Here is a 15,567-nt window from a genome sequence, read left to right as displayed (position 1 = left end):
ATTTTATTTCTTAAAGATAATAACAATGATAACATGTTCTGACTCAGCGCCCCTAGCTCTGTGAGTAGGGCGCTGGCCACATACACTGAGGCTGAGGCTTCGAACCTGACCTGAGCCTATTAAACAACAATGACAACTGCAACCAAAAAATAGCCGGGCGTTGTGGTGGGCGCCTGTAGTCCCAGCTACCAGGGAGGCTGAGGCAAGAGAATCCCCTAAGCCCAAGAGTCTGAGGTTGCTGTGAGCTGTGATATCACAGCACTCTACTAAGGGTGACATAGTGAGACTTGGTCTCAAAAAAAAATTATAGCATATCCTTGTATTTATTTATTTATTTATTTATTTATTTTTGAGACAGTGTGAGCTGTGATGCCACAGCACTCTACTGAGAGTGACATAGTGAGACCTGCTAGCAAGGTTCTGGTGTTTTAGTCATTTGTTTCTTTTAATGACGTAATATAGGCTGTCGACATAACATTATCTCACCCTCAGTAGAGTGCTGTGGCATCACAGCTCACAGCAACCTCAGACTGTTGGGCTTAGGAGATTCTCTTGCCTCAGCCTCCCTGGTAGCTGGGACTACAGGTGCCCGCCACAGCGCCCAGCTATTTTTTGGTTGCAGTTGTCTTGTTTAGCAGGCCCGGGCCAGGCTTCAACCCTCCAGCCTCAGTATATGTCGCCCGTGCCCTACTCACTGAGCTGCAGGCTCCGAGCTACTTTTTTTTTTCTTGTATATGTTTTAATTAGTGAGATAAATTAACTTATCTACTTATGGGAAGCTATGTAGTTATTTAGAGTTATTTATAAAACTGTTTAATGGAAAACTTTGTCATGAGATATTAAGGGGAGAAATTAAGAGGCAAAACTAAGATGATCTCAGTTTTGTTAATGCTTACAGTGTTTTCATAGATGACTAGAAACATCTATATGAAAAGATTAATGCTGAGTAATAGTATAAATGATGGAATATGGGCAACTTCTATCTTCTTCTTCCTGAATTTCTGTATTTTCCAAATTTTTTACAATAAACATGTATTACTTATTAATAATAAGAAAAAAGGTTACTTCAGAATGTAAGAGATAAGGAAGGAGAAAATACTTAAGTTTAATTTATTTGTAAATTTAGTAATCATTAACTTGCCAACCTATAACTCCTGTCTCTCGGTGTAACAGTGAAGAACAAGAAAGATTTAGAATTAATGACAAATAAAATTGCCTCTTCCAAGTTATTAATAATTTCCCTTCCTTTTGAAGGTAATTTTAAAAATGGACCAATTTGGGAATGGACTGGAAATTGATCAGGCCCGCCTAGGGATGTGCAAACAACTTGGGGATGTGTTCACAGAGGAGAAGTTTCGTTACATGTGTATCCTTTCAGGCTGTGATTATCTGCCCTCACTGCGTGGAATTGGATTAGCAAAGGCGTGCAAAGTACTAAGACTAGCCAATAATCCAGATATTGTAAAGGTATTGATTTTTAATAACAGATAAACCACTTAGAATACAGACTTTATTAATGTTATGTCGACAGCCTATATTACGTCATTAAAAGAAACAAATGATTAAAACACCAGAACCTTGCTAGCAGTCAGTCAGCAAACCTTGGAAGATCCACGTTTACAGCAGGTACAGGTAGTGGTGACTTTTAAAATGAAGGTGAATATATAAAGAGACATAAGGGCTAAGTATTACTGGATAGAATAAATTCACTCTTTTGATTTTTGTCCTGTTACTCTACAGTAATGGTTCTTTAATTTTTTGGTCTCAGGATCCCTTCACAGTCCTAAAAGCTCTGTGTGGGTGTAATTCTTGTTTATGTAAGTTATAGCTACTTAATTTTGTATATTTACCAAATTGAAAGTTACAACTGAAATTTAAATGCTTTATCAATTCACTTAAACTGATGTAATAAGCTCATTACATATTAACCTAAATAGCATGCTTTTGTGGTAAATAGCCATATTTTTCAAAGCAAAAATTGTGAGAAAGTGGAATTGTACATTTATACAAATCTCTTTCATACGGCTTAATGGAAGACAGCTGGATTCTCATACAACTGGAGCATCCATAGTCCAAAAATCTGAAATGTTCCAAAATATAAAACTTTCTGAGCACCAGTCTGACAAGTAGAAAATGTCACTTCTGATCTCTTGTGAGGGTTGTACAAAATTATTAAAAATGTCTAAAATTGTCTTCAGTCTGTGGGTGTAGGATGTATATGAAGCATAAATGGATCTTGTGTTTAGACTTGGGTCACATTCCCAAGATAGCTCATTATGAATATGCAAATATTTCAAAATTCCACAAAAAGAAAAATCCTCCACATCTGAAATACTTCTGGTCCCAAGCATTTTGGATAAAGTATACTCAGCCTGTGTCTATTTCCTCATTCAGTCTCATTTGATATCCTATGTCATACATCCTCTGGAATATTCCAAGACTCCATGTATCACTACTGTATGGTTTTTCTTAAAAAATAAACATACATTAAAGAAGTTTGTTTTCCATCTTGGGTCTCAAGCCCTTAGAGTTTACAGAGCGGAAATCCCATTTTCCATTTCTAAGAGTAGAAAGCCTAAGTCCTCCAGGGTAAGGGTGTTGTGATATAATGGAAAGGTTTCTAGTTTGGGAGTTCATGTCCCAGGTGGGAAGAGCACCGCATGCCCTAACTAGCCTGTCACTTGGAATCACTTACTTGACTGGGTCTTCCCTTCATCTGTGGGTTTGATGTATAATATTTAAGATCCCTTCTAGCTTTAAGCATCTGTGATTCTCACAGACATCAGAATGTCAACCGAGTTTAAAAATATGATCTAAGATTATTTGTTTGTTTTAATTCTCAGGTTTTGTATGTTGTTTGTTTTGTTGCTTTCTGGATGAAAGGGACTTTGAGGATGAATAATGTATGGTAAAATCACACCTAGGAATATAAACTAGATGTATAAATGGATTTTTGGTCTTTTGTATTAATAATCAAAAAAACAAAAAAAAATAATAGTTATGAGACTTAGAATTTTGAGTGATTTTACATGATTGTGTTGGCCAGTAGCATTTTTTATGTAGTTGAAAGCAATTGATTTTTCAGTCCCTGCTAATGTAAATGGATTGTTCTTGAGGATAATATGTTTCTTATTCTTTAATTGCAGATAAAATATTTTTGTATCCCTTATTAGGTTATCAAGAAAATTGGACATTATCTCAAGATGAATATAACAGTACCAGAAGATTATATCAAAGGATTTATTCGAGCCAACAATACCTTCCTTTATCAGCTAGTTTTTGATCCCATCACAAGGAAGCTAATCCCTCTGAATGCCTATGAACATGACATTGACCCTGAAACACTAAGCTATGCTGGGCGGTATCCTTTCTGAACCATTATGGTAGAATTTTATGTTTCCTCCATATTTTTAGGATATATTTTTCATGAGACATTCAGTAAAAAGCTTGTAGATTGTTTTTTGCTTTCTTCTTTTATAGTGAAATTTGTATTTTGTTTACTTTAATTACCATGCGAATGAAAAGTTAGAACAGGTTTTTGTTTATAAATCTAAGGCTTGGGCAGCCCCTGTGGCTCAGTGGGTAGGGTGCCAGCCCCATATACCGAGGGTGGTGGGTTTGAACCTGGCCCTGGCCAAACTGCAACACAAAATAGCTGGGCGTTGTGGCATGCACCTATAGTCCTAGCTACTCAGGAGGCTGAGGCAAGAGGATCGCCTAAGCCCAGGAGTTGGAGGTTGCTGTGAGCTGTGACGCCACAGCACTATCAAGGGTGACAAAGTGAGATTCTGTCTCAAAAAAAAAAAAAAAAAAGTCTAAGGCTCTTCTTGTATAGCATACTAATAATTACTTGTATCACCTGAGGGGAGCAGATTGACAGCCTATCACAGTATACATTCCAAAGGTGGTGCTTGAGAGACCCCTCGTGGCAAGGGAGCTCAGTTTCTCCGGAAGAGCACTCTGGGTATTGGAACACACCAGCAGAGGATGCCCTTCCTATAGCTACTGGCCATGTGCACTCAGGCAGGTGCAGAGCCCTGAGTCACTTAGATGGTGGCTTGGAGTTACCCCTCCCCGTCCCTTGAAGGGGAGGGAATTGGTGATGACTTGGGGCTTTGCTTCACAAGATGGTCAATTCCTGCAGAGACAAATAGACACCAGCAAACTGTGTCTGTGGTTTCAGTAATGCTGGTGTAGAAACTGCATAGGATCCCTATAGTCGTAAACCTAAACGTTTTCTGTGACAATAGAAAACATTTTTCTATCTTAGTACAGTGTCGTTTGATTGTTAATAAAAGCATTTTTTCCTTAATCTTACCAACCTAGGTATGTTGATAATTCTATAGCTCTTCAAATAGCACTTGGAAATAAAGATATAAATACTTTTGAACAGATTGATGACTACAATCCAGACACTGCTATGGTAACATTTTCATGGCCGTTAATGTAAAATCACATTTTAGTTATGTCTCAGGAACTGAGATTAACAGCACATCTACATCTTTTGAGTATTTGTATATCCAGGCACTGTGAGCATGTACATTGAAAACAACTTGATCCTAGAGAAATAAGATCTTAGAACATAAGTATACCAGTTAGTTTTTTTTTTTTTTTAATTAGGAAATAACCATATAAATCCTTAGGACTTTAATCATCCCATTTATTCAGAGAACTCACATCTCTGTCTTTACCCCAATCTCTCACCCAGTTCTCAATATCTCAGGTGCCTCTACATAAATAATTTCCTGTAGCCTCAAATTTAACCATAGTCAAAACCAAACTTTTCATTATTTATCAACTTTCCTTAATAACATCTCTTTCGTCTTTCTTTTTTACCTATTGTTACATAACATTATGCCTCTATTTTATTTTCTGTTTCTTCCTAACAGAACATGATCTTCATAAAGAAGACATCACTGTTGTGTTTACCATGTTTATTTCTTAACTAAGTGAATGCCAGTTACCTGAGCTCTTTCATTCTCTCGGACTAGAAAACTTGGAAAAAACTTTTTTCTTTCCTTTCATTGCTAAATCTCTTTGCCTTTTTAATTGTCTTTCTGGTTGGTATTTTCTTCTTTCTCATAGCTTCCAGTCTAATCCAGGTCTTTTTACCCTTGCTCACTAATTCAGTCCTTTGCTAAGCATTTGTGAAACATTGTAACTAACAGAGTTAAGCTAGGTGGGCTTCTGCAATATAGCACCACAGTAGCTGGCTAATTTTCCTATTTTTGGTAGGGACAGGGTCTCATTCTTGCTCAGGCCGGTCTTGAACTTCTGAGCTCAAGTGATCCTCCTGTCTTAGCCTCCTAGAATGGTAGGATTATAGGTGTGAGCCACCATGTCTAGTTGATGTCATTATAATTTTATCAGGAATGATTCTAAAGCTTTTCTGTAGTCTCAGAAACTTTAAAAAAAAAAAAGAATAGTTGGTTGTATTGAATATGTCCAGTTATGGAGTAGTAAAAGGACCATCCTTCATAGAGATGTTTCTATAGGAACTATAATTATACACCAAACTACTTAATTATTTTTATATATCTAAAATTTGTTCTTCCCAGTCTGGTTTTTCACTTGCCTATTTCTGTTTTCTCAATAAAACCATCAAGAGAGCTAATGCCTGGCTCGGCGCCTGTGGCTCAAGTGGCTAAGGCGTCAGCCACATACACCTAAGCTGGTGGGTTTGAATCCAGCCTGGCCCACCAAACAACAATGATGGCTGCAACCAAAAAATAGCCAGGCGTTGTGGCGGGCACCTGTGGTCCCAGCTACTTGGGAGGCGGAGGCAGGAGACTTGCTTCAGCCCAGGCGTTGGAGGTTGTTGTGAGCTGTGATGCCACAGCTTTCTACCTAGGGGGACAGCTTGAGGCTCTGTCTCAAAAGAAAAAAGAAAGCTAATGCCTTGACCCACACTGCTAAAACTATTTTTTTATACTCATTCCCTTCCTTGTTAATTCCCAGCAGTCGTTCTTAATTTTTGCTTTTAAGTGAAAAACTTACATTATATTCTAAGTTTATGTAGGATTGTTTTTGTCAGGTGATATTCACACCCCAGCTAATGACAAGTTTTGCGTCTTTGTTAATTGTTTTCCCTTCCGTCATCCCTCCCTGTTAGAACGTCATTGCACATCCTCTTAGCGTATCCTTGTCTTCCAAAATAAGTGATTGTGGGTAACTTACATTAGCATTAAAAAAGTGGTTACTTTTCAGTACTACCTGATACCAGCCCTTTCTCAGAAAGTTTCATTCAAGACTCGGTGTAGACCAACGTCGTTTCTGTTTCTCTGTTGTGCCCTTAAGATGGTACCAGGTATCAGTCTAATAGAAACAAATATTTGGTAACTTAGATTGTTTAGGTTTGAACTCAGCTAATTTTTAGACATGGTACAGTTAATTTTAAGTACATAATTTTATGTAGATTACTTGGAGGCATACTGCCAGATAATTAAGCCAGTTAATGTCGTGTATGCAAAAAATTCTCAAATTTTAAAGACATTTTATTCCTGCCCACATTTTGCTGATAGCAGTCTCATTTCTTGCACTACTCAGCTTAGGAAGATTTATTTTTGATTTCTTAGAGGTAAGCTGACAAGTTCACTTGCGTCTCATTAGAAGAGAAATGGGCCTGTGAATACAGGACACACTTAATGAAAAGCACAGGACCAACCAGCAAGGTCAAAAATGTTACCAGAGGGCAGACATTTCATCAAGGGCAGTTATTTTTAGGAATAACTTAATATATTTATTTCTTATTTATGTTGCTACAGAGGGAAATGAATTATTTTCCTTTTCCTTTTTAGCCTACCCAATTAAGAAGTCATAGTTGGAATGACAGCACACGTCAAAAATCATCTAATGCTAATAGCATTTGGCATAGGAATTATTGTCCTCGGCTGGAGTTGGATAGTGTTTCAGATGCTACACGATTAAAGGAAAAACTAAATACTATGGGAATTGAGCAACTGATTAGCACTAAGGGGTTAAATCTTCCAAGGAAGTCATCCACAGTGAAAAGACCAAGAAGTGGTACGTATTTTATTTTTGCAAAATGCTAGTTAATATGGTGATATTTAAGAAACATTTGCCAAACTCAAAGTCACTAAGATTTTCTCTTGTTCTCTTCTAGAAGTTTTGTAGTTTTAACTCTTACATTGAAGCCTATGATTCATTTTGAGTTAATTTTTTTTATATGATGTGATGTATAGCTCAAGGTTCCTTACCTTGTATCTGGCAGTTCAGTTGTTCCGTACCATTTGTTCAAACGTTTTCTTTTCCCCATTTAATTGCCTTAGCATATGTGTTGAAAACTGATCACATATATTTGGGTCTTTTTCTGGACTTTGTTATTCTGTACTGCTCCTCTCTTTATCCATCTTTACATCAAGTACATTCTTATTACTGTAACTTCATAGTTAACTCAAGTGGTATAAATCCCCCAAATTTGTTTTTTTTTTTTTTTTTTTTTGCCTTTTTTGGCCGAGGCTGGGTTTGAACCCACCACCTCTGGAATATGGGGCCGGCGCCCTACCCCTTTGAGCCACAGGCGCCACCCATCCCAAATTTGTTTTCTATTGGAAAGCTATTTTGGCTATTCTATGTTCTTCACATTTCCACATACATTTTAGAATTAACTTATTAATTAATACCCAAAAAAATTGCTATTGTGATTTAGTTGAATCCATAGATAAGTTTGGGGAAAGTTGGTATCCTATAATATTGAGTTTTCTGATCCATTTATTTTATGCCTTCAAGGCTTTGTAATTTTCAGTATATAGATCTTACACATCTGTTGTCAAATTTATCCTTGTAGCTCATATTTTTGATGCTTTTATAAATGGCGTTTTTATTTTGATTTTCAGGTCTTTGTTAATATATTGAAATACAATTGATTTTGTATATTAACCTTATATTTTACGATCTTGATAAAGTCACACTCTGATAACTCCTTTGTAGAGTCTGTAGGATTTTCTATATAGAGACAACCATGTCACCTATGAATGACAGTCTTGTTTCTCCTTTTGCTGTTTAGATGCTTTTTATTTTTTTTTTTTTTGCTTGCTAGTACCTCCAGTACTATTGTTGAATAGAAATGCTAAGAGTGGAATAATAGGTATTGATAAAAGGTCAGAGAATTTTTTCACCAAAGATGATATTTAGAAGTGGGAGGAGGGGTGGCGCCTGTGGCTCAAAGGAGTAGGACGCCAGCCCAATATGCCAGAGGTGGTGGGTTCAAACCCAGCCCTGGCCAAAAACTAGAAGTGGGAGGAATGACTATAATCTTTTCCTTCCTTCTTTCAGATATCTCTATCAGTGAATGAAATAACAAAAGTAAAACAAAGACCTTTGCAAAATTTTAGTTTATGCTTTTTTTTAATAAGTATAGATTACCTGATTTCTTATGAACTTAAATCTTCTTTATGATAACATCTCTGAACTTTTGTTTCTTCATATAAAATGAGAACGATATTGCTTATTTCACAGTAATTTTTATATGTTACAGAAGATAATATATAGAAGTACCTGGCATATAACAAGTACAACGTACGTGTAGGTTCTTTCCTTTTCTTTTGTTCTATCAAGGTAGTCTGCTCATTTTATGTAGAGAGGTTTTATTAGTATGTTTTTTATGTGAGGCTAAATCTACTTTTTTTTTTTTTTTTTATTGTTTTTTATTGTTGGGGATTCATTGAGGGTACAATAAGCCAGGTTACACTGATTCCAATTGTTAGGTAAAGTCCCTCTTGCAATCATGTCTTGCCCCCATAAAGTGTGACACACACCAAGCAAATCTACTTTTTTTTACAATTACCACTTAACAATGGATTTTTGTCCCTGAACATATAAAACAACCTCCCCCCAAAAACTGTATTAAATTTAATTCCTATTTTATAAAACAGCACCTCAGATCTTTAGAGCTAACCGTTGTGATGCTCTGGAATTTTTCTTCCTGGTCATAGTTCTTTATCTATTTTCATTAGACTTTGGATATAATACAGTTTTTTCAATGACTATATTAATTGTTCCATTGAGTATGATTGCATGTCTACTTTAGAACAGAGGAGATGTTTAAGAATTGCTGTACTGTTTCAGTCCTTCATCCAGAGACTGTGCTTTTATTTTTACCAACTATGATTGTGTTCACTCTTATAGGCATTCTTGTCTTTTTGCTGGCATTTGCTGAGTTTGTAATCAAAATTTGCCAGTTGCTATTAAGTCAGCTTCAGCTATATTTTGAACAAAAATGTGGGTTAATTTGTCTCTATTGTGGTAATCTTAATTCATTTTAATTCATTGTTCTGCCTGTTAAATTTTTTTTTCTTTTTTAAATCTTTGTAATGTTTTCTAACATGGGTATTATTTGTGTCTTACGGAAATTATAACAGCTAAGTATGGCTTCCTATGTCTTAAAGTTTTGGTTAAAATGTTTTTGCTTATATAATGATGACTGAATCAGAGCACATGAGGCAGACTTCCCCTGAGATTAACAGTCGCCAATAGTCTTTCTGCAAATCCACATGACTGGCGTGTAATAGATACCGCTGTATGCGGTCCACTAGGATAATACGAGAGATACTGAAGCGCCTTGCTGAATTCAAGGAAGGTCAATACGTGAATTCCCCTGACCAGCCATACTAACAATCTCATATAAAAAGAAAATGAGGTTAATCTGCTGTAGCTTCTTCTTGGGGAAGGTTTGGTGGGGGTCCTAGAATACTTGCTTTTTCTTCTGTAGCTGTTCGCAACTTTCCACATAATAAAACAGATTTAGTTTTTCCCATGAATCTAAACCTAGTTTACTGATAAAGCTTTTTAAAAAGCTGTGCCTTTTAAAAACCGAGATGTCATCTTGTCTCTAGCATTTCGATACTCTCAACCTATCTTAACCAACAATAGCCTCTGTGGAGTAGAAGCTTAGGTATTTAGACTTGGGTCAGGGTGGGAGGGGATGTTTGTTTGTTTGTTTTTTGAGACAGAGTCTCACTTTGTCATCCTGGGTAGAATGCCAGGGCATCACCATAGATCATGACAGCCTCAATCTCTTGAGCTCAGGAGATCTTTTTGCCTTAGCCTCCCCAGTATCTGGGACTACAAGCACCCGCCACAATGCCTGGCTAGTTTTTCTGCTTTTTGATAGAACTAGGATTTCATTCTTGCTCAGGCTGATCTTGCTCAAGCTGGTCTTAAACTCCTGAGCTCTAGGGATCCACCTGCCTCGGCCTCCCAGAGTGCTAGGATTACAGGTGTGAGTCACTGCGCCCGGCCTAGACACAGATTTAGTTGAACTAATTTAAAACACCTTAGTTCTATTTCTGTTCTTGACTGTCTCGAGCTTTAACCTTTTTTTATATTATTTAGTCTTATGATTTACTCTAATACCAGAGAATACATTTGACACACAATAGTCTCCATGGGCCTAATAATGAAGTGATGAGGATTGGGGCTAAGGCACAAATACTTTGGACTATGCAACAGTTACATATACTTCAAAAACCATAACACAGGCTCGGCACAGTGGTTATGGTGCCAGCCACATACAATGGGGCTGGCGGGTTACAGCCTGGCTCAGGCCTGCTAAACAACAACAACTACAACAAAAAAAATAGCCGGGCATTGTGGCAGGCACTTATAGTACCAGCTACTATGGAGGCTTGAGGCAAGAGAATCGCTTAAGCCCAAGAGTTTTAGGTTGCTATGAGCTGTGAGGCCAGGGCACTGTACGGAGGGTGACATAATGAGACTCTGTCTCAAAAGAAAAAAGCAAAACCATAACACATGCACAAAGTATATAAATAGCTGCTGGTTTTATTGGGAACTTTTTAAAAAATCAATCAATAATCATATATTTACACATAAATTTTCCCTAGAAATGTTTTATATTCAAAATCAGGCCTTTAATTTGATGAATATATAGACATGCAGAATGATTATGCCCTGAAATTTTGATTCAGTAATTTCACAAGTAATTGATAATTAAATCTTAAATAATTTGTGAAATTATAAAACATAGCCAAGAAAATGTTGTTTTTGGGTCATCCCTGTGTTTCCTTTTATAAGGCATAATTTACAAAAGTAAGATTTGGTCTTTAGGGCAGTAGGATGTGGAATTGAGGTTAAGGCCAAATCTAACTACAAGTGAAACAAAGATTGACAGATAATTTTGGGGTTTTTTTAGAAGAGCTATCGGAAGATGACCTGATGAGTCAGTATTCATTTTCATTTACAAAGAAGACCAAGAAGAATAGCTGTGAAGGTAATAAATCATTAAACTTTTCTGAAGTGTTCGTACCTGACCTGGTAGGTGGACCTACCAACAAAAGAAGCTTAAGCACACCACCGAGGACAAGAAATAAATTTGCAACACTTTTACAGAGAAAAAATGAAGAAAGTGGTGCAGTTGTTGTTCCAGGGACCAGAAGCAGGTATAGTAATTTGTCTTGGTATTTACTTTGTCTTGAATAAACACAGAATCTGAGGGAGGGAAGTATAGGACCTTTAAGCTGATTATAATTTTATCATGTGTTGCCTTAGTTCTGACCAAAATGTATCACTTCTGTTACTTTTATAATCTCTGTATACAGAATCAATAAAAGAGGGTTGTATCCCCTGTTACTTCATTTTGCATTATAGAAATACAGTTATTTGGGGGTTTCTTTCCTCTCCTTTCTTTATTTCTACTCTTCAGTTTCTCTGAGGGCTTACTACAGTTTTACAAAGCATTTTCAGAAATATATCTAAGTATAGATGACCGAAGAGCTGTAATACTAATTGAGAACCTCATAGCACGCCTGGTTCTGTGGTTACAAAAATGAGAAAGACATAGTTTTGTTTTTGAGACACTTGTTGTCCAGCTTATAGTTGGAAACATAGGTACATAAACAAAATCTTTCCATACAGTGTAGTAAGTACAGTGATAAAGGCACACATATGGCGTTTTGAGAGCATTCAAGGGGCATCTAATGCTGGGGCAGTGGTTGGAAAGGATGAGAGGAAGGGGGTGAGAGTTGGGTGTCTCTACCTAGGTTAAAATGAGTGGGAGTAAAGCAGACAAAAAAAGACTGGGACCAAGTACCTTTGCAGCAGAGTCAACAAGCTTGAGCAAAGTATGGAGGTGCAGAGCAGCGTGGGTACCAGGCAGCTACTCACTGCTGATCACTGCCATCCTTACCACCACCAGAATGCAAGCTGGGGAAAAGTTAATGATGAGGGAGCAGAAAGGGGCAGGAGGCTAGCCATTAAGGGCTTCTATGCCACGCTAAGAACCTCAATCTTTAGAGGCGAAAGGAAACGTCACAGGATTTTAATTAGAGAAGGGGTATGATGTGATTCCTGTGTTTAGAATGACCATTCTGAGTGCCCTATGAAGAATGAATTCAAATGGACCACAAGGATGAGTTAGGCTGTCTCTGCGAGCGATAATGATATTTTGAAGAGTCAGTACGGCTTGGGAGTTTTGACCCTGGAATCAAACTGTCTAGATTTGAGTCTTGTCCTGTTCATTACTGAGACGTTCACTTTGGGCAAATGAACCTCTGGGTTGCTTCCATTTTCTCTTCTTAAAAATTGGGGCTAAGGGCTCCATGCCTGTAGCTCAGCGGCTAGGGTGCCAGTCACATACACCAGAGTTAGTGGGTTCGAACCTAGCCCAGGCCTGCCACAACGATGACAACTACAACAAAAAAATAGCCAGGCGTGGTGGTGGGTGCCTGTACTCCCAATTACTTGGGAAACTGAGGCAAGAGAATCACTTAAGCCCAAGGGTTTGAGGTTGCTGTGAGCTGTGATGCAACGGTACTCTCTACCAAGGGCAACAGAGTAAAACTCTGTCTCAAAAAAAAAAAAAAAAAATTGGCACTAAGAGTTCTAACAATTAAATCAGAAAGTGTATAAGACATGCTGATAGCTGAAAAACATGCAATGAATAACTTATTTTGTTAATGCTGGAAGATGGTACACAATCCCAAAAAGGGCGCAAAGGTGTCAAAAGTTATCTAGGCATGCCACAGTAACTCTGAAAAAGAGAAAATCTACCAGCTCCTGTAATCTTCTGGAAGATTTAGAACGAGGTCTTTTTAGTTTGTTTGTTTCTTGTTTTTAAGTTTAGTAGAACAGGCTGCAGTTTGTGATAGTGGGAGATGGGCATGAAGGAATGAGCCACTGGGAACGCCTTAGCCTGGCTCCAGGTTGCTGTTTCAGACACCTCTTTCATTGAGTCTTTTCAAGGAAACAGTCACAACACAATAAACTGAGCACTCTGATTCTTCCTCAGCCACCACCCTCATTAAAGGAGCTTGTCAACAGTGGAATGATGAAAAGTAGTTTGCAAAAGAACACAGTTTTAGATGGTATGTGCTCATTTAAAAGTTGTAGAAAGGTGACTTCCATTATCTGGAGAAATTTTCAGAACTTGGTTTCATTTTTCCACTTTCCAGTGAAGAGTAGTTTCTCTTCTCTGCTGCTGAGTGTTTGGACCCAATTAACGAGAATAACATTTGTGTATCTATACAGAACTTAGCTGTTTAGGCATTATAGGAGCTTGAGAAAAGCCTCAGGTTTGAGACTAGACTTAGCTACTTAATACAGTTTAGATGTTTCGCTAGTAAATTGTTCAGAGGGCACACTAAGAGATGCCTGAAGAAATAATTTTTTTGTCCTCAATCCGCTTCCTGCGGAATAATAATTAGGAGTAAGTCTTTGATGTCTAATTTTCTGACCTGGGTTATGCAGCAGCAGGTAGTAATAATTAGTAATATTGTTAAATTAGTTTTCAAAGTTAATTTTCAAATTTTAATATTTCAGTGTTCTCTTATTACAACAATATTAAGAAATACCACGGGGTTAATATTATTGTCACTAAGTGGGGTTAAGAGGTTGAGGCTCTGAGAGGTTCACCTCCCAGGGTCATGTATTAGTTATTAGTACCAGGGATAAGAGACAGAGTTTCCTAGTCATAGTTAATGTGATGGTTTAAAAGCAGCACACAATCCAACAGGCCTAGATTTTAATTCTCACTCTGTCATCTTATTAGTTGAGTGATATTTCACACATCATTTAACTTCCCTGAACTTATTTATTTATAAAATATGGATGATCATATATGTAAAGCTGTTGTGAAGGTTCCTAGAAGCTCTGCCTACCACGCCCTTGGCATAATGCCTAGTCATTAATACATATGCAAACATTTTCTTATCACCCTTTCACTTTTTCAACTAAAATGAGGTATTACACATGTAAAAAGTTGTTTCCAATCTGTCTGCTTTTTTAAAAGCCTGTTTTAAGTTAATTACCTTTATTTTATAGATAATTATCCTGGAAATATGCCCGCTTAGTTTTTGAGATCTGGAAATAAAGTATCAGTTAAGTTATTTTATAGGCTAATTAGGAAGAAGCAGCCCTGCTGGTGGGGGGCGGGGGGGTGTCTGAGTTTTAATTCTGTTCTTTTGCTAATTGTATAACTCTGGGTATTGTCAATATAACTTCTCTTTACCCATAAGATAATGCATGCCAGAATAGGTGGGAATCATAAGAATTACTGTTTATTTAAAAAGGCATTTATGATCAAACCTCAGAGCTTGTTTTACGCTTAAAGAAAAGCCAAATAAGAGCTTTTCTTCCATATCCCACTTCCTGTCCTGTGCCCACACTACTTGTCTAGGGGTTTGATGAAAGGGTAGAAAAGATTTTTATTCTCTAACATTTAGTAAATATTCTTTTTATTATCTTGGATTTGAACTAATGCTTATTAAGTGGATAAATTCTCATTAAGTTTTATATTTATCTGATTATGTACTCTAGGATTTTCTTTTTAAACCTAAAAACTCCCCTTGAATAAATCCTCCATAATAATGCTGATCTTTCTTTCATGTTTATTGGACTATTTTTAAGCATTTTTTTTAAAGCTGCTACACTGAATAAGTAATACCTCTTTAGTAATATAGACTATAATGATTGATTTGAAAGTTTTAACCTCAATATTTAAATAGTGCAGAAGTTTATAGAATACATAGCAAGCTGGTAGATTAGTGTACTACTACAAGTTCTATACAAGTTTCCGGATAATTCAATGCTAGGAGTAAAGCTAAGGGGTAAATGGTTATTTTTTTTTTCATAAAGAAGATAAGACAGTAGTTGCAAAGTGTCCTTCCTGTTGCGTATTTCCACATCTCTTCATGTTTTAGCCCCTACCCTGCGTTCTGTGGAGGATACAAAGTCACGGACAGTACCACCCTTGGGGAGCTTGTCTTCTGTTCAAGAGTTTAAAAGGTCAGGGAAAGTACACCTGTATGATAACCAAGTATAGATAAAATGTGGAAGCTCCAAGTGCTTATCGATGTGCATATCGATGGCAACTTTTAGAATGTCCTGTCTAAAAATTCATTTGTATAAATAAATTTTTTTTTTTTTTTTTTTTTTTTGTAGAGACAGAGTTTCACTTTATTGCCCTCGGTAGAGTGCCGTGGCGTCACACAGCTCACAGCAACCTCCAACTCCTGGGCCTAGGCGATTCTCCTGCCTCAGCCTCCCGAGTAGCTGGGACTACAGGTGCCCTCCACAACGCCCGGCTATTTTTTT

The 15,567-nt window shown here is 37.2% G+C and overlaps 1 protein-coding gene across 2 annotated transcripts in view; it reads left to right on the top strand.

Moving 5' to 3' along the window:
• Positions 1-15,567, top strand: part of EXO1 (exonuclease 1) — a 34,341-nt gene that overhangs the window by 7,224 nt on the left and 11,550 nt on the right. For both annotated transcript variants that reach the window (XM_053605937.1, XM_053605936.1), the window contains exons 7-11: positions 1,255-1,467; positions 3,174-3,361; positions 4,327-4,423; positions 6,798-7,023; positions 11,171-11,417. In XM_053605937.1, the coding sequence (XP_053461912.1) occupies positions 1,255-1,467; positions 3,174-3,361; positions 4,327-4,423; positions 6,798-7,023; positions 11,171-11,417 (971 nt within the window). The remainder of the gene's footprint in view (positions 1-1,254; positions 1,468-3,173; positions 3,362-4,326; positions 4,424-6,797; positions 7,024-11,170; positions 11,418-15,567) is intronic.

Source organism: Nycticebus coucang, chromosome 10, assembly GCF_027406575.1.
Source record: "Nycticebus coucang isolate mNycCou1 chromosome 10, mNycCou1.pri, whole genome shotgun sequence".
NCBI lineage: Eukaryota > Metazoa > Chordata > Mammalia > Primates > Lorisidae > Nycticebus > Nycticebus coucang.
The sequence above is the reverse complement of the archived record's forward strand: the minus strand, read 5'-3'. Positions and strand labels throughout refer to the sequence as shown.